Here is a 26,282-nt window from a genome sequence, read left to right on the forward strand (position 1 = left end):
AAGAATAATGTCAGATGTGCAAATTTTTAGTTTGGCAGAAAAGGTGTTAAAAGTTTCGTTTCTGCATTTTAATTGTTTTCGTTAATGTATTTCTCCATTTAAATAAATAGCCAATATATCTTTGGGGATCTGGCGAGAGGCACGAAATGAAAGACGTGTCGTGAAGGTCACAGTGTTTATTGATGAGTCAGGTAGCCGTAATGAGAGTTGACGTAGGACAGATGTATGTATGGACAGATGTATTCTCCGGATGCAGGCTGTGATGGCTGGTCAAGCGCGGGTCAGTGAGTCGACGCCGGGCGCTGGTGACCGGACTCGTTGACTGTCAGGCACTGGTGATCTTGGCAATCAGTACTCCAGTGCTGACGGGAAAGGCCGAAGGTGCAGTGGACCTTGTAGGCGGTTGAGCGGGAGCTGCGTAGACCATTGAGGACGCTGCGTGTCCTCTTGGTGGTCATGGTGCGTGGATGAAGCGCTGGTCAGAGGCGCTGGAAACAGGGCGCTTTGATCCGTTGTAGCGCTGGCCAGGGACGGTGGCCAAGGCGCTAGGATGATGTCCCAATGGAGTCCATGATGAGTACGGGCGAAGCCGGGAATATTGTCCTTCGTGCTAGTAAGAGGAGCGCGGGTTATCACTCGTTGGTCCTTGTTAAATGACGGCGGACTGATGACTGACTGACTGCTAGCTGCGTCGGGTTTATTTATACGGTACAGCCGGCGGTAACAGTAGGTAGGTGGAATTGCAAATAAATCGGAGCCAATCGCTCAGTATGGGCCTTTCGGGAACTTTCGGCGGCGTCGCAATTACGCATAGGCGACCGGCTAGAACCTTCTAGCGAGTTGGCGTGCCAGACCGACTTGCAATCATATTGTCGTAGGTAGGTCGCGTTGTTTACGATTTGTTCTTTGTAGTAATTTGCAAGTACCTAAGTAGGTTGAGCTGTTTACTATTAATGAGTTAGTCTGCATTCTTCTATTGACGCCACATATCTAACAACACAACATTTCCTGATTTCAAAAACAGTTAAAATACACAAATGAAACTTTAAACAGCTTTATTGCAAAAATATAATACATGCACATCTGACATGGTTTTTTGGGACTGTCGATTTGTTAGGTTTGTTATCGAATATACTCACATTTAAACAAAAGGTTTTAAAAACAATGTCAATGGACGAAAAAGTTATGGGACAGTAAGGACAGGATTGGTCTCGTCGAAAGAGAATCACAAAGAAATGGCTCTCTGCAAGTGTCGATACCTGCAAATAAATACACAAACAAAATATTTACATAACAACGTCAAAAACAAATAAACAATTTACTTGCAAATATCATGAACATGTTCACATTAAAACTCCAAATTATTTAGTTGCTTTCCTGCTGAAACTCGGAACACAAATGAAAATATAATTAAAATTTATAATAACCCTTATCAAATCAATAATTAACCAGGTAAAATAATGGAACTGTTTTGTTGAGACTTTGAGGCAGAACTAACTTACACTCTCGTGGAATGACTCGCAAATTGTGCTGAAAATGAAATGTTCTTAAAAATCATTATTCTTAGTTACGATCGTTCTTAATAATAACCGTTCTTATTAATTACCGTGATTAATTATCATATGATGATTTTGTATGTTAACAATATATTATGTATGTGTTCAAAAGTCACATGATGAAAATGTTTTTTTTTTAGTTATCTGGTCGCCATGATAATTATAATAATTGTCTATGACTTCATTCTTGTCTATGCATAACCTATAATTATTTTTGACAAGTGCTAACAAGTGCTTTCTTCTCCGAGAGCCGTTTCTTCCTGTTAAACATACTATCCCACGCCTGTGATGGTTATTGGTAAAGTAAGTACTTATTCTTATATTCATCGCTATTTATTTGGTACGTTATTCCAGTTTAGTTAGGGAATCATTGGGCGTTTTGTCACAGTAGAATGTTTAAACTGTCAATTTGACGTCTACCTATTATTAGATTAGCATTTCGAAGGCATTTATTACAATGATCACAAAAAAACATATTGTTAACAGATATTTTGTTAAAAGCGGAATGGCGGTAAACATTGTAAACATATATATATATATATAGTTTTCCCACTATAAACAACGTTTCTCTTAACCGTTGTCATATCTTCAAGGTTTACAAATGTGTTTTGGCTACGTCTTCGTTGTTTTAACAGGATATTCCAAGCGAAACTACATTTTTATTTTATTTTTATTCTAGATAAAAGAAAGTTACATTTTCACTTATTTAACTAGAAAAAACTAATACATTACACATTATTACAGATGCTTGGCTTCCTTTGCAGAACTTTAACTGATTTTAAGTCCATAGATTGTATGAGAACCCTCTATATTTCATTAGTCAGAAGTCAATTGGAGTATAATTCACCTATTTGGTCCCCTTTATATAAAGTTCACTCCAATAATATAGAAAGAGTTCAGCACAAATTTCTTAAGTACGTAAATTTTAAGCTCGAAATTCCTATTGATTACATTAATTATGTCAGCTTGATGAATCAATTGCATCTAATAACACTGTCTGACAGGATAATTATTTCAGACCTGGTTGTGTTACACAGAGTCATTAACAACTTAATTGATAGTCCTGCCATCCTTGCCACTATTAAACTACATGTGCCGACTAGGAATACAAGACAAAATATAACATTCTTCTGTAATACATACTCGACCAACTATCGGACACACTCACTGACCAATAGGATGCATGATCTGGGCAACAAGTATGGGGGTGCTATTGATTTATTTATTGACTCCATATATAGAATTATGCATAATCTACACCAACACTTTGTTGATTCCTACAAATTAGAGTAGCGTTGGTAAATTAGTTTTAATGATTTGTCTTATATGTAGTGTTGTTATAATTTCTTTTTTACTTTATGTTACTCTTACGTTTTACTAATATTGCTTCATATTTTTTAATATTTTCTCATTATACTTGTAATCACAATTTTACAAGTGTGTATTTTTTACCTTCTTTAAAATGAATTACATCTATTTACTGTCAATATCTCCTGTCTAATACATATTCTCTTATTGTACTGCATCATGTATCACTTATATGTAAAAGCCTTTTTAGGCGTATATATAAATAAATTAATATATTACACAACTATTTTACTCACTATCATTGTTTTGTTGATTGATCATAAAACTGAACAACTTTTTTTTAAATTTAACTACACTTTTTTCATTTTTAATTTCGTCTGGGAGGCAATTATGTATGTTGCTCCCATCATAATCAATGGATTGCTTGCCGTTATGAGTATGTATGGTGTTTAAATGTATTTTATCTTGTTGCCGTGTGTGTGTGTTTACTTGGTACGTTTTAATGATTTCTGTATTTGGATGTATTAGTTTATTATTTAGTTTTCATATAATGAGACATGTATTATATTCATAAAAAGTTTCTTAATGTTAATAGTTTAGTTTTCATACATAATTTTTCTCTTGATGTTCTAGGTTTGAAGTGAAATAGCTTTTTGATTATTTTGTTTTGTTTTACGTGTAGTTCATTTATATATGTTTCATATGCATTTAACCAGATTTCAATCAAGTAGTTTAAATGTGAATGTACGAGGCTATAATATAGACCTTTTTTTTAAATTTTATCTAGTAACAGATATGATATCCGGCTAAATACGCTAATTAAAGAGTTGATTTTATCTTTAATATCTTGAATATGCTATTTAAAAGTTAGGTGTTTATCAATTCACAGCCCAAGATAATTCTCCCGTATCAGGATTTACAGGTTGTTATATTAGATTTTTAAGATACGTAAGGAGGAATGATTTTACGATTTGAGCTAAAAATCATGTATCCTGTTTTAATTTAACTTTTAAATTGTATCATTTTATTTTATTTTAACAATGTTTCAGATGTATTGTTTGGAGTTAAACCAATAACCAAACTCTACCAAAGCAGACCATGGATCTACTGAAGCAAGATACTATATTCATCAAGACGGAACCAGGGCTCCAGGAAGAAGATGGAGGTGAAATTGCATTTTCAGATTTAGATTTCGACCACCCAGCTGTAACGAAGGAATGCTCGCAATATGCGGAGAGTACTCAGACAGCCAGTTTGTTGCATTGCATACGTGTTAAATATAGAACTTAAAATTCGGATGTCCGGAATCAATGTCTCTTTTGAAATGTCGTGCAAACAGGACACACACTTGTAAGTTTTTAGATTCTCACGGCCAAAAGCATTTTGATTGTTTGTTTTCGGAGTGTTATGCCGTGTTGCGCTAACTCCTTCTTTAGCCGACGTTTCGGACAGCGTTGCAGTGTCCATCATCAGGGCAGATCTGGTAGATCCCAAGATGTGTAAATTTTGGTTGTCGAGTTTGTGCTTATTTGTTTGTGGCCTGGGGCCGTCCAAGTGCGAAATGCCAACGGAAGTGGCGAAATCTGGTGGCGAATTCTGAAAGCACAGTATTTATGTTAGCCTGGGGCCCGTCCAAGTGCGAAATGCCAACGGAAGTAGCGAAATCTCCAATACCATATAATAATACAATATAAAACCATTGTATTTATACCTTGATATTGGGTACATCTACTTTAACTGCTGTCAAACGGTTTTCTAATTCTAGAATTCGCCACAAGATGTCGCCACTTCCGTTGGCATTTCGCACTTGGACGGCCCCAGGCCACAAACAAATAAGCACAAACTCGACAGCCAAAATTTACACATCTTCGGATCTACCAGATCTGCCCTGATGATGGACACTGCAACGCTGTCCGAAACGTCGGCTAAAGAAGGAGTTAGCGCAACACGGCACAACACCCCAAAAACAAACAACAAAAAAGGACACACACTTGTGCACAACATCCTTTCTTATAAAACATGAGGTGTATTGGGTATTTACCTTAATATGTGTCCTTGCCGGAAAATACCAAAATACAGCACTCATTAAACTTTATTATATTATTCATAGAAAGTTGTCGGTTCCTCGATTTTCACCTTATTTTATTTGAGATATGATGTGAATTACACGTATTATACATTAAAAATACATAAATATTGATTGTAAAAACAATATCTCTTTGACCGAAAACAACCAAACTCTCTACTACAGGTGCTCTAAAGAAAGGTTTTTCCTTGAAGAATCGGTCCCTGAAGCGGACATCTGAGTTCATTTTTTATCTGACATTGACCTTGTTGATCAATGGTATTTATTCGTAAAAGAATAGTTTACTGTTTTTAAATTAAAAAAATTCTCGTCAATATCAATTTGACGAAGACACAGGGCTGGCTCTATGCGGGCGCAATTAGTGCAGTTCGTTCCGGGCGTCGAATACTTAACCTATTACATCGTCCTTGATATTATTTTTGATAAATACCGCTCTACAAAAAAACATAAATCATCATTTTAATAATTACAGTGTTATACTGCCTTGGCGTGTACTAATATTTATCGTAAGGGCAGCCAAAATTCAACTAGCGCCAGGCGCCGTTTGGTTTGGGGCTGGCCATGCAAAGATTCATTCATATCTTTACTGTCCTTTTTTATTCCAGGAAACATTAATGTGAAGACAGTCACCATAAACGCGAATCTTGGACCCCTACAAGATGAAGCGGCGCTTACTTACATGAAAATTGACATAGACCTGCTAGATGTAAAAGATGAATGCTTAGAACGATTTGGAAGAATTACCAAGGAAGCAGGTAAAACCAATTTTTCACTGTAAACTTGAACGATTCGGACTCTCCTATTTTTTATCGTTTCTACGAACTTACTTCGCTTATTTACTCTAAGTTTAGGAAATAAGTTTAACTGAATCTTTTTCACCCATGTTATTTTTCAAATTTGTCGACAGATCTTCGGACGCATTTTGTGGAAAAGGGATTCACTCCTCCCCATCACAACTACTCCTCCTCTCCTAAGTCAAATTTTGCAATAAACGTACGCACTTATGCAACAGAAAAAACTTTTTCTTGTTCCAAGTGCAACTATTCAAATGCTCAAAATAGAATGTTAAAGAGGCATATGCTGACCCACAGTGGAAAAAAACCTTTTCCATGTTCCGTGTGCAAGTATCCATGTAATCATAACGGTCGTTTCAAGAGGCACATGCTGATTCACAGTGGAGAAAAACCTTTTTCATGTTCCGTGTGCAACTATGCGTATTGTCGAAAGGATCATCTCAAGAGGCACATGCTGATTCACATTGGAGAAAAACCTTTTTCATGTTCGGAGTGCAACTATGCAAGTTATCAACCAGGTAACCTGAAGAGACACTTGCTGACTCACAGTGGAGAAAAACCATTTTCATGTTCCGTGTGCAACTATGTATGTAATCTAAGGGGTCAACTGATTAGCCATATGCTTACTCACAGTGGAGAAAAACCATTTTCATGTTCCGTGTGCAACTATGTATGTAATCTAAGGGGTCAACTGATTAGCCATATGCTTACTCACAGTAGAGAAAAACCATTTTCATGTTCCTTGTGCAACTATGCATGTTATCGAAAAAGCGATCTAAACGTACACATGCGGATTCACAGTAGAGTAAAACCTTTTTCATGTTCCGATTGCAACTATGCGTGTTGTCGAAAGGATCATCTGAAGAGCCACATGCTGATTCACAGTGGAGAAAAACCTTTTTCATGTTTGGAGTGCAACTATGCAAGTTTTCAACCAGGTAACCTGAAGAGACACTTGCTGACTCACAGTGGAGAAAAACCATTTTCATGTTCCGTGTGTAACTATGCATGTAATCGAAGGGGTCAACTGATTAGCCATATGCTGACTCATAGTGGAGAAAAACCATTTTCATGTTCCTTGTGCAACTATGCATGTTATCGAAAAAACGATCTAAACGTACACATGCGGATTCACAGTAGAGAAAAACCTTTTTCATGTTCCGATTGCAACTATGCGTGTTGTCGAAAGGATCATCTGAAGAGCCACATGCTGATTCACAGTGGAGAAAAACCATTTTCATGTTCCGTGTGCAACTATGCATGTAATCGAAGGGGTCAACTGATTAGTCATATGCTGACTCATAGTGGAGAAAAACAATTTTCATGTTCCTTGTGCAACTATGCATGTTGTCGAAAAAGCCAACTAAACGTACACATGCACATTCACAGTAGAGAAAAACCTTTTTCATGTTCCGAGTGCAACTATACGTGTTGTCAAAAGGGTCAGCTGAAGAGGCACAAGCTGACTCACAGTGGAGAAAAACCTTTTTCATGTTCAGAGTGCGACTATGTATGTAATCGAAGGGGTCAACTGATTAGCCATATGCTGACTCATAGTGGCGAAAAACCAATTTCTTGTTCCGTGTGCAACTATGCATGTAATCGAAGGAGTCAACTGATAAGCCATATGCTGACTCATAGTGGAGAAAAACCATTTTCATGTTCCTTGTGCAACTATGCATGTTATCGAAAAAGCGATCTAAACGTACACATAAGGATTCACAGTAGAGAAAAACCTTTTTCATGTTCCTTGTGCAACTATACGTGTTGTCAAAAGGGTCAGCTGAAGAGGCACAAGCTGACTCACAGTGGAGAAAAACCTTTTTCATGTTCGGAGTGCAACTATGCATGTTATCAAAAGGGCCAACTGAAGAGCCATATGCTCTCTCACATCGTAGGAAAACCTCTTTAATATTCCGTGTGCAACTAAATATGTTATCTGAAGTGCAACATGCTAACTCACGGTGGAGAAAAACCTTTTTCATGTCCCGTGTGAAACATTTCATTTTATCAAAACGCCCATCTAAAGGCCCACAATCTGTCTCACAGTGGCGAAAAACCTGTTTATTGTTCCAAGTGCACATATTAATGTAATTATAAAGGCAATATGAAGCGCACGTTAAGTTAGTGACTTAACGTGCGGAGTCAACATTATCTTTTTCCTTGTTCATCTATGGATATTCTCAAAACGCACATCTAAAAAGCCACATGCTGTTTCACAGTGGCAACAAACTTTTTTCATTTTCCAAGTGCACATATTCAGATTCTAGGAAAGGCCACCCATATAGGACATTTGTTGGAACACATGCTGACTCAGAGCGGAGAAAACTCCCCTTTTCTTGTTCCGAGTGCAACTATGCAAGTTATCAACAGTGTTCCTTGAAGAGAAAATACTTTTTTTTTTTTTATTCTTTATTTTGGCTTTCACCCATTAAGAGTGATCTTGGCCATACATTACAACATTTTTCTTATTAATAAATACAACAAATTACAGGATAAAATTGACATGATTGACAAAACAACATTGATAAAACAACATAACATAACATAAAGTAACATAAATAAACCAAACATAACATAAACATAACATAACATAAATATAACATAACATAAGCATAACATAACATAAACATAACATACTTAAAATAAACGGTACACAGCTGGTAACAGTAGATTATCACAAAATTATAAAAATAGGAACCTGTGTACAATATAAGTGGGCGCTTTTCGTTATTAAACCAAAGATTTTTCTAAAATTAGTAGCGTTTTTTAAAAATAGAATTATGAAATGGGCAATCTTATAAACAAACACAGCATATGGGAGTAAACAAATGTGATTATAAAACATAAAGAAAAACATAACACAAACATACTATGAACATAACATAAACATATCATAACATAACATGCACATAACATGAACATAACATATCATAAACATAAACCTACCATAAACATAACATGGGTGTAACATAAACATAACTTAACAAAAACAATACAGAGCTGGTAATAATGGGTAATTACAAAATTATAAAAATAGGAACCTGTGCACAATAGTAGTGGGCATTTTTTGTTATTTAAAAGAACAGATTTTTCCAAAATTAGAAGCATTATTTTTTTAAAACAGTTCTATGATATGAATATAAACAAATACAATAAAAGGATCAAGAAAAATATACAAATGCATAAAGAATAGTGTTTTAACTCAGTCAAAATATGCAGAATTGGGATTAGTAAAAATAGATGAAAATAGGAACCTGAACAAGTGAATACAAATGAAAGTGAAAGAAATTTGGTTTATATTTATTATTATGGTCAGATATTAAGGCCATTTTTATAAATAAATTTTGCCAACAAATGGTAAATTTCAGGAGTGTTTAAACTAAGAAGGCAGGGAATATAATATCAAGTTTTACCAATTCATGCATGAAGTTTGGAAATTGGTCATTGATAGGACACTCAAAAAAATTATGGTCCAGAGTATCCTCTGACCCACAATCACAGTACGGCGAACTGACTATGTGGAACCTGGCAAGATGGCTAAGACAACAAGTGTGACCCAGCCACATTCGGGTTAAGGAAGAAATATATTTTTTAGGCATGGTAGTGTATTTGTGAAACCAGGGCTTAACAGGAATAGAAGGTTGAATTAATGAGTACTGGTGACCTTTTATCAGAGAAGATTTTTTCCATTCAGAAGACCATTGGAGTTGGTACTTAATTTTTAGAATAGGGAAATGGTCTCTAACCGGAATAGGGATATCACTTAACGGACCATGGGCAGTGGCTTCCTTAGCTACATGATCAGCCATGTCATTCCCAGTAATACCGAGATGTCCCGGTATCCAGGCTAGGACCACTGATGCATGAACCAGTGACATGGAATGCAGTAGGTCTCTGATCGAGCAGATTAGAGAGTCGCTACTGGAATTGAGTGGGGATGCGCTTATTTTTTGTAGTGAGCTAAGCGAGTCTGAAAGGATGAGTGCGTTTTTAATATTTAATGATTTGACGAGTAGAAGAGCTTCTATGATAGCTATGCATTCTGCAGAGAAAATGGAGCATTCTTTGGGAAGTTTGTGTGGGAAACACAATTTTCTGTGAGGAACATAGACACTGGCCCCGCAATGGGAGTCCTGACTGAGTTTGGAGCCATCTGTGAAAAATTTTATGTAGTTTGGCCAGTTGTTTTCAATAATTGTGTTAAATTCTGCATTATTTAATTGAGTTGAGTTTTTAATGTTTTTTTAAGCTTAATGACAGCTGAGAAAAAACTTTTTCGTTTTCTGGCTGAAGAGAGATTTGAAAAAACGCGTGCGCACTGACAGTTTTTTTTTCGTATGTAATTATGCGTTTTCTCGAAAAGAATCTTTGACTGGACACTTTTCTTGTTCCTTGCGTTAACATTCACCTTCACGAAAACTATTTACAAAATAAATTCTAGTATTAGATATGATATGTTTCACCAGAGAGTTTCCAGTATATAAAATTAGTATAATTTTATAATGGTCAAAATATTTATAACCTTTTGATTTCCTTGAATTTGTTCTGAATCGCATTGTAAAATATTTGATTTTTTAGTTAAATGTAAATATATGTGTAAAAAAGATAATTATGTCATGCTTCTAACACGAATATAACAATATATGTGAATATGTGTACAGTAATATATTTTATTATTTTTTCAAATAATATTTTTACACTTCTACATTCACTGTCTAAACTGTAGAACTGTAGAAGCAGCTACTAGTGCATTCTAGAACATTTTCTTTTTTGTTTACTATACGGAGATCGCACCTTGTACCTACTAGAATTATTTGGTAAACACAACCGCTAGGTACTTCAACCGCTCGAGAACGTACTACCTGGATAGACAGAAAAAATTCCAGTGATTTGACTGATGACGATTTTCCTCTGATATTTTAAAATGTTAGTATTTTTCTCCTTACATAACTGAACCGACAAATCATAACTTAAGATTTTTTTTAAAATCTTTACTAATTGAAAATTGTTGTCGAAATGGCTTCATGCAATCATACATTTCGTTACGTGCTTAAAGCAGATATAATTCCGTTAAGCGCTTGTTATATGATAGCGAAATTTCGCAAACTTTCAAAATGTCTTCATTTTTTTGTCACTAGAGGGCGGTAGTTGTACATTAATGAACTTGTTAAAATATAACGTCACATGTGCGTTTGTTGCAAAGCAATGAACGTTTAATATGAATGTGAAATATTAAGTAAAACAAACAACTTAGTAAAAAGGTATGACTTATTTGCAGAACCTACTATTTTGGTAAAGCATTTAATTTGACATTTTTTATAAATGTTTCATCATTCACTTGCTGTTGTCATTAGTGTTGAGGACCATTTCCGATACATATAGTTTGTTTTACACGGTGTTCGGAGACTCGTGGTATAAACGGTAAAACCCTTTATAGGTCATAAGCTAAAGACGGATAGTTTTGAGACCTGCAACATTAAGGTTTATATTTCTTTATGTTTACAAGTTATAAGCCCTTGGGTTGTAATCATTCTGAGGTAACGCACAGAGGTCTTGAATCGAACCAACCGCCCGAAGTTCGCACATGTTGAGTAAATTTACGAAAATCGCGTCCTGGTCAGTTTCTCTATAAAATTATCAAAGCAGTTATTCCCCTGTAACGCAAATAAATAAAAGTACATTTTTCCTCACCAACCTGTCGTTTGGTAATGAAAACAATAATTTTATATCATTTTTTTTAAATGGACACCGGTCAGAAAAAAACCCGCTGGAAAATCGAAAATTTCAAAAAAGCTAAGCAAAAAAAAGTTTTTTTTCTGTTCATCAAAATGAATATAGAATACATAAATAAAACCATTAAGGGCGTATCGTTTTAAAAAGTTGTCCTATAAAGGGATAACTTGTGAATAACCTTTCATTTATTGTCAATTTTGGGTTATGACTTTTTTTATTTGAGCTTTCGTTTTCGAGAAAATCGAAGGTGGATTTATTTGGTAAATTTCTTAATTTTAAATTTGATAGAATATCTATACACATTAATAACATTATTAATAAATTGACCTCGAGAAATAAAAGTATTTTTTTATTTATTTATATATTTGTTAAATTATTCTGTGTTATTTAGTACAACTAAACAATAATCTTTTTCATTTATTCGTTACTTGAAGCATACCTTGTTTGGAGTATTTTTTCCGGCTGCCATGGATAAATCATAATATTGATCTACAAAGAGAAAAATAATATTATTGTTTGGAACTTTACAACACAACACATAGATATAATATCTTTGATTTGACAACGTGTGAATGGTAACGTGTTTATACGCAGAAAAGCGATGGTATTGTTAATTTCCTTAAAAAGATTTTTTTATCTGTTTAATCTAAAGATAAAAATAAAAAACGTTACTAAACTTGTTTACTCCTCATAACGAAAATCGTCATTTTTCTCCCATAGTGCCATGACGGTCACCGGTGACCGCAGTTAATTTTCTTGATTTTCATGAAAAATTTTGGTAAAAAAAAAGGAATACGTTTTGATGGTCGCCGATGCCATCTGAGTATTTTTTTTTCCAAATTTAAAATGGTAATGTTTCTTCATTTCCACAATGGCGTTCAACGTGTTAATACCCCTTAAGGTAGGAACAGTGAAAAATTTGACTTGTTTTCACTTAAAACGTCCGATTTTACCAAACCAACAAATGATCTGGCGTGAGATGGTAATTTTTGGTTTAATTACCAAAAGTGCGATATAAAAAAACGTTCACTCTCCCACTTAGTCAGAGCGCGTAAAGACAATGAATTCTCTCACACACACTTGCATAAATATGCCGCCAGTAAACAACATGACGTTAGTGCTAACCGTTAGGAAAAGGAACGCATATTAAATGTTGTATTTTACGCCTTTTAAAAAAATATGACACTTGAAAAAATACAATACGTCAAATTTACACGAAAAAAGAGAATTTGTGAGTACTTACTGTTTTTGTAGCTTCCTTAGATTATTGCAATTCTTTAAGTGAGTCGGTATTCTACTTTTAGACCCATTAACACTCCCGTACCGGACAGGGGGAACACACTTACACTAACGAGAGTTTTATGCTATATCTAAGTTGTTTTTTACACCACATATTCTGTAATTTAGGTGAGCCTAAAAAAATTATTTGGTTATCGATCTACATTTAAAAAATATATATTTTTGTTCTAGTTTCTTAGATATTAAATAATTTGTACAAAATTCCGGCAAAATTCCTGTACCCTGCCCCGCACCTCAGCTTCGTAGCATCGGCTAAAATTCCCCCGTCCCCATCCCTACTCTCCGCTCTCCACCGTGAACGATCCAGCGAGCTGTGAACTGGACCGTAAAAGTTGCATTTTATGGAAAGGGCTAACTCCCGGTCGCGTACACTGCACTACTGGTATTTCCTTTTGCGATGCTAAAATGTTCACTTGCCGGACTAAGATCGGCCTGTCTGGCTTGCATCCGGTAAATGTTTCATGTTTAAAGTCAACATTAAAATTATGTCTGTCTCTGTTTCTCACATGGAAAAGAAATCGGTCAGAAAGAGACACATATTTTGTTTACATTTTTAAGTTATTTGAAGAAACTTGAATAAAAACAGAGTACTATATGGTTAAAAAGTCTATCGCAAACGTGTGTTAAATTGGATATTGGGTTTTAGTTGCTAATTTTCTAAATTTTCGTGGTTAATAATTCTCTGCAAAACCGGACTAGTTTCGCCCTGCTATGGGCATCTTCAGACTGGTAAGTACTTCATTTATACTTATGAAATGGTGTTTATAAATTAATATCTATTTCAGGGTTGTAAAATATTTATTCTGTACCTAGAATATTAGAATTTATGTAATCAGTCGGCATGTATTTATTGCAGTTTCTAACGGCATATTTACCAATGTTTTAAATTAGATCATAAAATTCTATGGTTTTAATTAATTTGTGTGAAAGCCGCACAAGAGCCCAAAAGTCCTATCCAGTGGAACTATGGCATCCCCAATTGGGGTATTTTGTGAGGCTGAAGATAGTGGGGATGGGGAGGGGGAGGATATGGGAAAGACAACGGTGGAAGTACATGCATATTCAAATCTAGTTACCATATGGGCTTAAGTCATTTCAAGCAACGTTTGGATTCTACATGGTGGTCTTTTATTAGGGCAATACTGAAAGCATCTACCGCCCTGCAACTTGATATTATATATATATTTTCATAAATATTACAGCATCTGTTGTCGAGAGGTAAGGCTCTAGACTAGTAAACTGGAGGTCGCGGGTTCCAATCCCGGTGTGCGCAAGTAAATTTTAATAGATTACTTTGTGATTTTTCACAATTTACTGACCAGAATTCATTTCGAATGTTGCTTGAAATGACTTTTACCTTGTTTGGTGACCAGATCTGAATAGCCAGAAATTTCCTCACCTTCCTCTCCCCCATCTCTTTACCCTCCCCACTACCTTTAGCCTTACAACATACCAGTAGCGGCTCGTGACTTTTGGGTCTACTATTAATTGAAATATTATCACTCTAGTACACCTAAAAGTTACGAGCCGCCACTCCAACATCCCCCATTTGGGAATGCCATAGTCGCACTGGTTCCAGATGATTAGGAGCAGTTGGGACTGTTGTGGTGTATTTACATAGAAAAATCAAAAACAGGAATATCTGAGGTTACAATTAAAAATAATTTACTCCACATTTAAGTTTTAAAAATACCTTGTTTTTTTCACTATTTTCCGAAAATTCGTTTTATTTCGAACCCCTTGACATACAAACGAACCCATTATTTATGGTAAGGCAAACACTACGATTTAACCCTAAATGTAAATGTACTATATAAAACCATAAATTAGGAATTATAACCTTCACTTACATCTAAAAATTCCATTATATTCGGAATAACATCCGTACCTGGTTTAGTAGTGGTAGGTTTTAAAACTTAAAAAATATATATTTATAAATATATCCATCATTTACGGACCACCCTGTGCAACAAACTAGCCACGCTGTAATCGCCAATCGCCAGTCGAGATTCAGAATCGAGGAGTTATGCTCGTTATCGGCCCGCCTTCCCTGTTTTGTATGGGAAAAGGCGCATTATTATCTAAATTCATTAGAATATTAACTACGACTTTATTTATGGAATTATTTAGATAATGACTTCTGAAACACGTTGAATATACTCCCCCCTAATTATTACTAAAACAAATAAACGCAATATTATGCCATTAACATCCTTTAATAAGCAAAACAAATTGGGGGACCCTAGTGACCCCCCTTCGGATCTTATGTGATTTTTTTCTCTCCGGGACGAAATGGTTAATGAAACATTTTGATGGCATTTTCGAAATATATACGCCGTAAAACAGGGAGCCTATTGTTTCACCGCCACCACCGGGGGCTTCCATCCCGGAATAAGTAAAAAACTGTGAAATGTGTTGAAAATTTGGTGCAAGATAAAGTATTTATTTAATTGTTAATATCCACAGATAGCATAACGATAATAAGATGCCGTACTTCTACAGATGTGTGTATTATATACATATTTTAAATTAAAAATATTGTGTAAAGCCGTTATTAACGCGATAATCATAAATCCAAGTTTTAAAAGTGGGTTGTATGGTGTATCAATGTTTTTATTTTTTATGGTCGAATGCCTACAACAACTACAAAAAAAAATAGGCAGACTGAAAAATAATAGTCCATTAATTGGTAACAAAGAATATGAAGTCTGATAATGACATACGAAAGGTAGTATTAAGCCGTTTTAGAGAGCCGTTTTCCAGCAAATCACCATTCTGCCCTACAACCCACTCTTGAAGCGTAATTAACAAATTCGTAAATTTTTGCACTTTGACAATAGTTATTAAGATTATTCTGGTAAAATATATTGCCAATTGTAGAGAAAATTAGGACAAACTGCGGCACGAGAATCAATTAAGTATTGATCCTGTGTAATGTAGTAAAGCAGGGAACAGAAAACAGTAAAGATGGGTTTGTAAGGGCTGCAATGCCAATATATTCTATGATTTTATTGGAAAAAACGAAAACTCTTTCATTTAAAAACAAAGTTGAAATATTCTTGTTTTTGTAATTATTTGAAGTAAATACAGATAACTACTTATTCGCTACAATTTTTCATTTATATCTAACATTACGTTGTTTACTGTAGTTAACATTTGAACTCTCACATTACTGAAAATTTAAAAACATAATTTTTTTGCTATTTTTTTCAAGAACTCTTTTAGACCCAGAAACCTAATAACGCGGTTTAACTATTAAAATTTAAATTTTGATATCCTTGCCTACTTAAGGGTTAACGACTAATAGGATAGTTATGTGTTTGCCCTTAGTTTGCGATTTTAATACTTATGTATAAAGAAACTGAAATAAAGGTAAGTGTCCAAATCGCTTGCACTAAATTTTATTTTAGAAACAATGTTTTTTTTTAAATTTTGTGTACATATTTTACTGTGATTTGTTAGTAAGGTTCCGAATTTCCCACAGTCAACAGGTTGAAGATCTGCTGCCCCTATAATGTTTATAATGCCCAATTGTTCGAGCTTTCTTATGAATTCCATAATAGCCAAGTTATATGGTGTTAAAGGTGGATCATCTTAGTCTAACAACTTCTTACTGGATCAACATACTTTGGGAAGAGGTCAATATATATTCGTCGCATTAATTCGTAGACTTCGTAACTCCAAATTTTTCGAAAATACGTTTTTAATGCCGTCTGGTGTTAAAATTAGTCCCGCATCGACTAGTAAAACTCGCAAATTTAAAAAAAATTAACCTTTTAGATAAACACAAATTAGGAAACTGCGTAACACCATGGTGCAATTTTTACTCGCGAATACTTCGAAACTCCTTAATTCAGTATTGGCCGGTGAACCGTGCGCGCTGGTTGTGTTTTTGACTGAGGGAATTTATTTACGGTGTAATAGTTTTACCGTGAAATTAGCTGGGTCTTGCAAACCCTAGTAAGTACATCAGTTTTATTTCTACAGGACTCTACAAGGGTGATCGACAATGTCAGATCAAATTCTTCTACAATCTCCTTCACCAACCCCAAGCGTCACTTAACGAGCATCTCTGACACGACTACTCCCGGTCAGTGTAGATCGCACCCAGCACAAAACCGTCGCCGAATCTGTAATGATCTCCAGAGTTTGAAGATTCCACTTGAGAGCCAGGTTTAATTCCTTAAAGACAGGATCTAGCTCCGCTATGTTGATGTGCAATACATCAGTGGTCTTCCCCAGCCATGCGGCATCTTCAACAGTTCTCCCCTCAATTTTTACGGTAACTCCAAGGGCCAGATTACTCGCATCACAGTAAACTCTGGCACCGCCTAATGATTCGGGGACTAGCCACTCTCCTTGTTCGCAATCTCACCAGAAGCTCTTCAGCCATTTTTTGGGCCCTGTCACCTACGTAATCATCCCACGTCTGGCCTTGACACTCCCTCTTCATGAAGCTGCAGGCTATCCTTAGCCATCCACATACGGGGTAGTGCCCCGTCAGCTTGCCACAGAGCGAAAATAATTCCCTTCTACTCAGGTTCGATCCTTCCTGCAGCATGGGAATATCATTGCCTCTTCTGAACATGAGACACCCGACCTTATACGACCTCGATACGCAAACCGAGCACGGGAGAAGCTCGGGAGGTTTAGTCACCAGATAATAAGCAAGAAAGTGTGATGCAACCTCTGCAGCTGATATTATTATAAATCAAGGCATACTCATAGGAACTGGAACCCAATATTGGAAAGAATTCTTAACATAAAAAGCTTCCAATTTAAAGATTTGCCAGCCCTGTATACAGAAAGGAAGGAAAAGTGCCAGCATTTACAAGACTTAAAACAGACATTAGAAAAAAATTACCACTCCTTTTACGATAGCCTTCCGCATAATTAAAATCATTAAAAATGCATCAAAATATACTGCCTCGACATATACATACATCGTTGTGTTTTATTTTGTGAATGTAAAATTCCTATCTCCCAAATCTTCTGCTAGGTTGTTCATAAAACTGTTCGCAGAAAAGTATGTTTCTTTTGTAAAATACGTGTCTCCATTCTCGGTTTTATGTAAACTTCCTGACTCCGATTTGAAATAGAAAGCCTTAACTTAGAAAAGTTTAACGATTGAAAATAAATTTCGAAATTATATTATATGTTTGAAACATAAATAAAAAGAATGAGCCGTCTTTCATTTTTTTTTACTACGAGGTTTTTTGTGCATCCTGTAAAATTTTACATTTGGTGGTTACGAATAAATGCGACGTAATACTAGTTCTTACGGGAACTTTCAGAATAATTTTTATTGTGGCTTTTTGGGTTTTAATAAGTTGTTTTAAGATATTGTCATTTGCACTGCCCTATCTGATAATTCCGTATCTTAAGAGCGATTTTTCAAAGAGCCATGTAGATTTTTAAAAGTCTTTTTTACTGGGGGCATTCTGACGGTTTCGAAGAACTAACTTAGTTTTTAAAATTTTAATTTAAATAGTTTTACTCCTAGATCAGTTCAATTATAAAAAACCCGATTTTAACGCTGCATTAACATCCGCTACTCACGATTGATCAGTCGATTTCTTTCGCTCGTTAATTTCTGCGTATTCTGCTATAACAATGTTATTGTTCGAGAAGGTGCATTATTGGAAATTCTAGTTCTACGATCAATGATTTGAAATGAGCATCTTCTTTAACTAAATGTTTAATCGCTAAGTGATATATAAGGTAGGGTGTTACAGAGAACGAGGTCTAAAATGCATTTTTATTTGTTAGGTAACTGGTTAAAGTTAACCCTAGAACCGTACCCATCATAGATCATACACTAACAGTACCCAGGGGTACTGGAGTACCCCATTAAATAAAACATCTTTTTTACGTGAGAAAAAACATTTATTCAAAATTAACTTACATAGACTGTTATGGCACTTATTTCAGTCTTACATAATACAATAAGGCTTAATTAAAAGTAACTTTTCTTAACAATTTTGGCAAATCTTTGTTTGGTGCTCTAAACATATGAAACGTTTACATGTCTGACATTGAGCGCGTGACTTACGATCTTTTGACCTGGGACAAAATGAACATCTTCCAGATTTTGATTTTGAAGGGGTTGTAGCATCATAAGACCGCTTTTTTCCTAATATTCCGCCAATACTTTCTTGGAGATGCATCAGCAAAGTTTTGTATAAAAATCGATCCTCCAAGTGAGGTTTTATAAGGTCAAAAGCTAAAGTCTTCAGATAAGTTTGTCTATTCTTGAAAACTTGTTTTCCGGTAGCGTTAGATGAATGCAGTAATATCATAGAATTGATTCCGATGATATTCAAAATTACATAGAAGACACAAAGGCTCCAGCGACGAGTTTTACGAGACACACTGTATGTATGACAAAGTTGATCAAACGTATCCACACCCCCCTTGGTTTGTTTGTAAAAACTTATTATTTCTGGTAAATCAACAGATTTTTCTTGGTCTGGTTGGAAGTGTGTAGTGGAAAGCATAAGCACTTTTTTTTTTTTTGCTTAGCTTTGGAGGCACATAATATGATAGTAAAGTAAGTTCGTTATGAAAAGCAAACATTGATGTATTCATAAAGTCAGCAATAATTTCATCAGGTTCATCTTCCAATTCATCCCCAAGAACCACATCTTCTTCATCATCAGCATACAGAAGAAGGCGTTGAATTTCATCTTGCGATAGATTTTGACGTAAAGCCATCTAAAAAAAAAGAATTATTGAAGTTACGCGCAACTAAATGCAAAATACCTAAATATAATAAATAATTACACATTTTTTCCAAAAAAAGTTATGTGTAAGGTTATTATGCAAATAAAAATAACATTCAAATAAAGAAACACGTATCAAATAGCACAATAACATGCTTTATTTCGCAAAAACATTAAAATCATAGTAATGAAAATAATTACCTTAACCGTACCCAGGGGTACTGGAGCGCCCCACGCTCGTTTTGCCACGACCACACACTAGCAGGACTCCCGCTCGACTGATGCTTCGAAGCGACTCCCCCCCACTTGCAAATACGCGGCGGCAAGAAAAGATCCGTTGTGAAACGAAAAAGTTATCGCAAATTTTCAATTTTTTTTAAAATTTGTACCCCAGGGTACGGTTCTAGGGTTGTAAGGCGAGTGAATGTCGGTCTCTCTTAGTTAACATTTGTAGATTATTTCATTCAATTTTGGACATGTTATAGTCACAGATGATTCAAAACTTGTCATTTGGAAAACGGTTCGCTAAACCAAATAGTATTGGTAAGACTGGTAAATTTTGATAACTTTTTATGATGTTCAAGGGCCAGTTTTATAAACGTCCGTTCGTTACGCTTGATACCGTTTTTGGTTTACCGTAACAAATATTTGGTTAACCGCCTGATTTTTCCGTTTCATAAACGTTCGTCAGGTTATCCGTAGGCCAAGTTTCGGTTAATGCAGTGATTTTGGCCAGTTAAATGGTAAACGATCCGATTTGTTGGCGCTCAAATGTTTTTTGACAGCTGTCAGTAAGTTAGTTGCATTTGGTTGTTGCCCGACGATCGCTTATTTGGAACCGTGCACTATTTTAATTACGATACCGTATTAAATTATTTGCATTTGTGATATGGATTCATCATCGAGCAGTGAAAGTGAGGATGGGCGTTTGGCAATGCTTGAAGATGACACGCCATCGTCGTCATCTAATAGCAGCAGCAGTGAAGACGAAGCTGCGGGAATACGCAGACGTCCACGTGTTTTTATGCATAGACCGGATTATTTTAATTATTATGCGGACATCGATTTTAAAATGAGATTTCGGTTGTCAAAGAGAACCGTGGCTCAAATTTTAAATAGCATTGAAGCTCAATTAGTGCCGGCGACACATCGAAACCAACCAGTTACGCCCGCACAGCAGTTGTTACCGACACTGCGATTCTACGCTTTGGGATCAATGCTGCAAGCTGCTGGCGACTTCACGGGAGTCTCCAAGTCGACGGCATGCATCGTTGTATGGAGAGTTACCAAAATAATCGCTTCCTTGAGAAACGATTACATAACCATGAACAGTCCCGGAGTTCAGTACTTTTACAGAATTGCTAGATTCCCAAAGGTCATCGGTGCCATTGACTCCACCCATGTCAGGATTCAGTCACCCGGAGGAGACCAAGCAGAAACTTACCGCAACCGCAAAGGTTATTTTTCTTTGAATGTCCAAGCTGCGTGTGATGCTAAACTCGTACTTAAGAATGTGATGGCCAGGTTCTGCTCATGATTCGACTATATTCAATAACTCTTCACTTAAAAGCAGATTTGAACGAGGAGAATTTGGTGACAGCGGCTAACCACGAATCAAATATTTAAGGAAACCATTAAGCAATCCCGTAACAGAAGTGGAACGATTGTATAATGAGTCCCAAATTAGAACCCGAAATTGCATTGAGCGTTGCTTTGGTGTGTGGAAACGTAGGTTCCCTGTGCTATTCTTGCCAATAAGGCTTTCCTTATGCCGCGTTGAAGGGGTTGTCGTGGCTACTGCAGTACTACATAACATTGCAAGGAAGGAGAATGAAGATGATTACCCCATGGAAGCACCCCAACCTCCGGACCAACAAGTTCCTGTCAATATTGCTGAGGAGGACATTGCACAGACTGTTGATAACGAACTACACAACTTCATTAATACGTATTTTGGGAGTCTACTTTAGTAGTGCATCTGTACCTGTACTACTGGGAGAGTCTCGTTGGTATGAATGACACCAAATGTTTCCAAACACCGGAGCACTGAAACTGGTCTACTCGCACTTGCTGTAACACTGCCAATAATAACAGTGATCTAACTATTTATTTTATACTTACCTATTACCACTCATTTTGACAATACATGCTGCAAATTATTATGCATCCCATGTTATTATTTAAAAAATACATTATTACAGAACATTGTTTTATTGAAAGAAAATTTATCTACATACATGCTGCAAATTATTATGCAGCCCATGTTTTTATTTAAAAAATACATTATTACAGAACATAAAGGAAAATTCTCTACATACATGTTGCAAACTATTATGCACCCCAAGTTTTTATTTAAAAAATACATTATTACAGAACATAAAGGAAAATTCTCTACATACATGTTGCAAACTATTATGCATCCCATGTTATTATTTAAAAAATACATTATTACAGAACATAGTTTTATTGAAAGACAAATTCTCTACCTCAAGTCAAGTACCCCTGTCGATAACCTTAAAAAAAATTGGACATATTATATTTGAAACTTACCTCAAACCCATCTCCTCGTGGAGGTAGGTACTAATATTTTTATGTATTAAAATAAATCATCTTCAATAAACATATTTTTATTTTTAAAATACAGGTGTGCAAGCAATAATACTATACAATGATCTACCAATTCAAACAAAAAATAACAGTAATTATATAAAACAAAAGTAAAAACATGGCTGAGACAACGAATTGATATAAATATATTTTTTTTATATATATGTTTATTCAGTTTTATTTTTTTATTTGTACATTATTTTCTCTTACTTAGATCCTACAAAACTGATCAATCAGTTTAATTGTAAGAAATTGATTACACACATTGTGAAGATGATGTAAAGATAACTTGAAACTAAATACAAATGTTAAAAAACTACTGTATTTAGTTTAGTATTTAGTATCAAGTTATCTTAACGTTAAATGTTAATTATTAATAATTTAATGTTAAAAAACTACCGCCTCAAAATAGGGAACCTTAGTGATGACGAAAAATAAAAATTATATGTATATTATACTTACAATGTGTACAAACTTTGTCATTGAAACTTATTAATATGTATATTATACTTACAATGTGTACAAACTTTGTCATTGAAACTAATAAAAAAATGAAATGTAATCTCAAGATAAATCTAAAGTAAGGTGCAATTCTACATATCATACAGAAAGTCATCAAGAGCAACAGGGGGTGACTGCACTTGTTCAAGACAGTTAAATGTAATCTCAAGACAAATCTAAAGTAAGGTGCAATTCTACATATCATACAGAAAGTCATCAAGAGCAACAGGGGGTGACTGCACTTGTTCAAGACAGTTAAATGTAATCTCAAGATAAATCTAAAGTAAGGTGCAATTCTACATATCATACAGAAAGTCATCAAGAGCAACAGGGGGTGACTGCACTTGTTCAAGACAGTTAAATGTAATCTCAAGATAAATCTAAAGTAAGGTGCAATTCTACATATCATACAGAAAGTCATCAAGAGCAACAGGGGGTGACTGCACTTGTTCAAGACAGTTAAATGTAATCTCAAGATAAATCTAAAGTAAGGTGCAATTCTACATATCATACAGAAAGTCATCAAGAGCAACAGGGGGTGACTGCACTTGTTCAAGACAGTTAAATGTAATCTCAAGACAAATCTAAAGTAAGGTGCAATTCTACATATCATACAGAAAGTCACCAAGAGCAACAGGGGGTGACTGCACTTGTTCAAGACAGTTAAATGTAATCTCAAGATAAATCAAAAGTAAGGTGCAATTCTACATATCATACAGAAAGTCATCAAGAGCAACAGGGGGTGACTGCACTTGTTCAAGACAGTTAAATGTAATCTCAAGATAAACCTAAAGTAAGGTGCAATTCTACATATCATACAGAAAGTCATCAAGAGCAACAGGGGGTGACTGCACTTGTTCAAGACAGTTAAATGTAATCTCAAGATAAATCTAAAGTAAGGTGCAATTCTACATATCATACAGAAAGTCATCAAGAGCAACAGGGGGTGACTGCACTTGTTCAAGACAGTTAAATGTAATCTCAAGACAAATCTAAAGTAAGGTGCAATTCTACATATCATACAGAAAGTCACCAAGAACAACAGGGGGTGACTGCACTTGTTCAAGACAGTTAAATGTAATCTCAAGATAAATCTAAAGTAAGGTGCAATTCTACATATCATACAGAAAGTCATCAAGAGCAACAGGGGGTGACTGCACTTGTTCAAGACAGTTAAATGTAATCTCAAGATAAATCTAAAGTAAGGTGCAATTCTACATATCATACAGAAAGTCATCAAGAGCAACAGGGGGTGACTGCACTTGTTCAAGACAGTTAAATGTAATCTCAAGATAAATCTAAAGTAAGGTGCAATTCTACATATCATACAGAAAGTCATCAAGAGCAACAGGGGGTGACTGCACTTGTTCAAGACAGTTAAATGTAATCTCAAGATAAATCTAAAGTAAGGTGCAATTCTACATATCATACAGAAAGTCATCAAGAGCAACAGGGGGTGACTGCACTTGTTCAAGACAGTTAAATGTAATCTCAAGACAAATCTAAAGTAAGGTGCAATTCTACATATCATAAAGAAAGTCATCAAGAGCAACAGGGGGTGACTGCACTTGTTCAAGACAGTTAAATGTAATCTCAAGACAAATCTAAAGTAAGGTGCAATTCTACATATCATACAGAAAGTCATCAAGAGCAACAGGGGGTGACTGCACTTGTTCAAGACAGTTAAATGTAATCTCAAGACAAATCTAAAGTAAGGTGCAATTCTACATATCATACAGAAAGTCATCAAGAGCAACAGGGGGTGACTGCACTTGTTCAAGACAGTTAAATGTAATCTCAAGATAAATCTAAAGTAAGGTGCAATTCTACATATCATACAGAAAGTCATCAAGAGCAACAGGGGGTGACTGCACTTGTTCAAGACAGTTAAATGTAATCTCAAGACAAATCTAAAGTAAGGTGCAATTCTACATATCATACAGAAAGTCATCAAGAGCAACAGGGGGTGACTGCACTTGTTCAAGACAGTTAAATGTAATCTCAAGACAAATCTAAAGTAAGGTGCAATTCTACATATCATACAGAAAGTCATCAAGAGCAACAGGGGGTGACTGCACTTGTTCAAGACAGTTAAATGTAATCTCAAGACAAATCTAAAGTAAGGTGCAATTCTACATATCATACAGAAAGTCATCAAGAGCAACAGGGGGTGACTGCACTTGTTCAAGACAGTTAAATGTAATCTCAAGACAAATCTAAAGTAAGGTGCAATTCTACATATCATACAGAAAGTCATCAAGAGCAACAGGGGTTGACTGCACTTGTTCAAGACAGTTAAATGTAATCTCAAGACAAATCTAAAGTAAGGTGCAATTCTACATATCATACAGAAAGTCATCAAGAGCAACAGGGGGTGACTGCACTTGTTCAAGACAGTTAAATGTAATCTCAAGACAAATCTAAAGTAAGGTGCAATTCTACATATCATACAGAAAGTCATCAAGAGCAACGGGGGTGACTGCACTTGTTCAAGACAGTTAAATGTAATCTCAAGATAAATCTAAAGTAAGGTGCAATTCTACATATCATACAGAAAGTCATCAAGAGCAACAGGGGGTGACTGCACTTGTTCAAGACAGTTAAATGTAATCTCAAGACAAATCTAAAGTAAGGTGCAATTCTACATATCATACAGAAAGTCATCAAGAGCAACAGGGGGTGACTGCACTTGTTCAAGACAGTTAAATGTAATCTCAAGATAAATCTAAAGTAAGGTGCAATTCTACATATCATACAGAAAGTCATCAAGAGCAACAGGGGGTGACTGCACTTGTTCAAGACAGTTAAATGTAATCTCAAGATAAATCTAAAGTAAGGCGCAATTCTACATATCATACACTTAACACACGTAACTCTAACTTACTAAATCCAAATTATCCAGGCTTATTTTTTCCTAGTCTTGCCAACATCGTAATCCTCTTCAATCGCACCACTCTCATTATCTATAAATATACATAAACAGCATACTATAGCCACAATTCTTACTTTCTCTATAAATATTACTTAATGATTATATCTTTCTATTACAACAGTCTTTATGTAAACATTGCTTATTACCCTGCAATACCAAAATATTATTTATATACAATTGAATTTGATCCTAAGTACCAGAAATTCACCACCTATACCAATAAAAATGTCATTGAACTCTGTTATGACAGAACTATGTATAGATACTGTAAAAAATTCTCACTACCATTATCATTTTTAAACACCTATGGCACCACTTACTCAAATAATTCATATCATCTTACCAGGTTCATCCATAAATAAAAAAACATCATAGCTATAACCTCGAGTAAAACTAACCCCTCACACATCAGTGCTCATAACCACAACAAGTCATATGTACACCACTTACCCTCAACACCAACGATTACGTTCCTTACTTGCGTAACTCTGATTATACATGTAATCCATTCCACCATTATAATTATCTACATAGTTATAATCAAACAAATAAATGTCATACTTTCATCGCATTTAATAACCATTACGATTCTAGATCTTCTATGTATACTTACTTGTTTAATTAATGTTATTATCTCAAGAACTGTAAAATTCACCCTCCATAACACAGGGTCATCCCTAGCATGGAGGGTGAAATATCACAAAAACCATATGTACCTTCTAAGTCTTGTATTAATAAAAT

General features: G+C 35.3%; 1 protein-coding gene across 1 annotated transcript in view; it reads left to right on the plus strand.

Moving 5' to 3' along the window:
• Positions 1-1,767: 1,767 nt before the first annotated feature.
• The window catches only part of LOC149416401 (uncharacterized), a 69,541-nt gene continuing 45,026 nt past the window's right edge, over positions 1,768-26,282 (plus strand). The window contains exons 1-4 of the mRNA XM_089641991.1: positions 1,768-1,859; positions 3,914-4,029; positions 5,556-5,705; positions 5,858-6,023. Of these exons, the coding sequence (XP_089498117.1) occupies positions 3,963-4,029; positions 5,556-5,705; positions 5,858-6,023 (383 nt within the window). The 5' untranslated portion in view covers positions 1,768-1,859; positions 3,914-3,962. The remainder of the gene's footprint in view (positions 1,860-3,913; positions 4,030-5,555; positions 5,706-5,857; positions 6,024-26,282) is intronic.

This window comes from Hesperophylax consimilis, chromosome 17 (assembly GCF_061612785.1).
Source record: "Hesperophylax consimilis isolate HC1 chromosome 17, BYU_Hcon_1.0, whole genome shotgun sequence".
Lineage (NCBI taxonomy): Eukaryota > Metazoa > Arthropoda > Insecta > Trichoptera > Limnephilidae > Hesperophylax > Hesperophylax consimilis.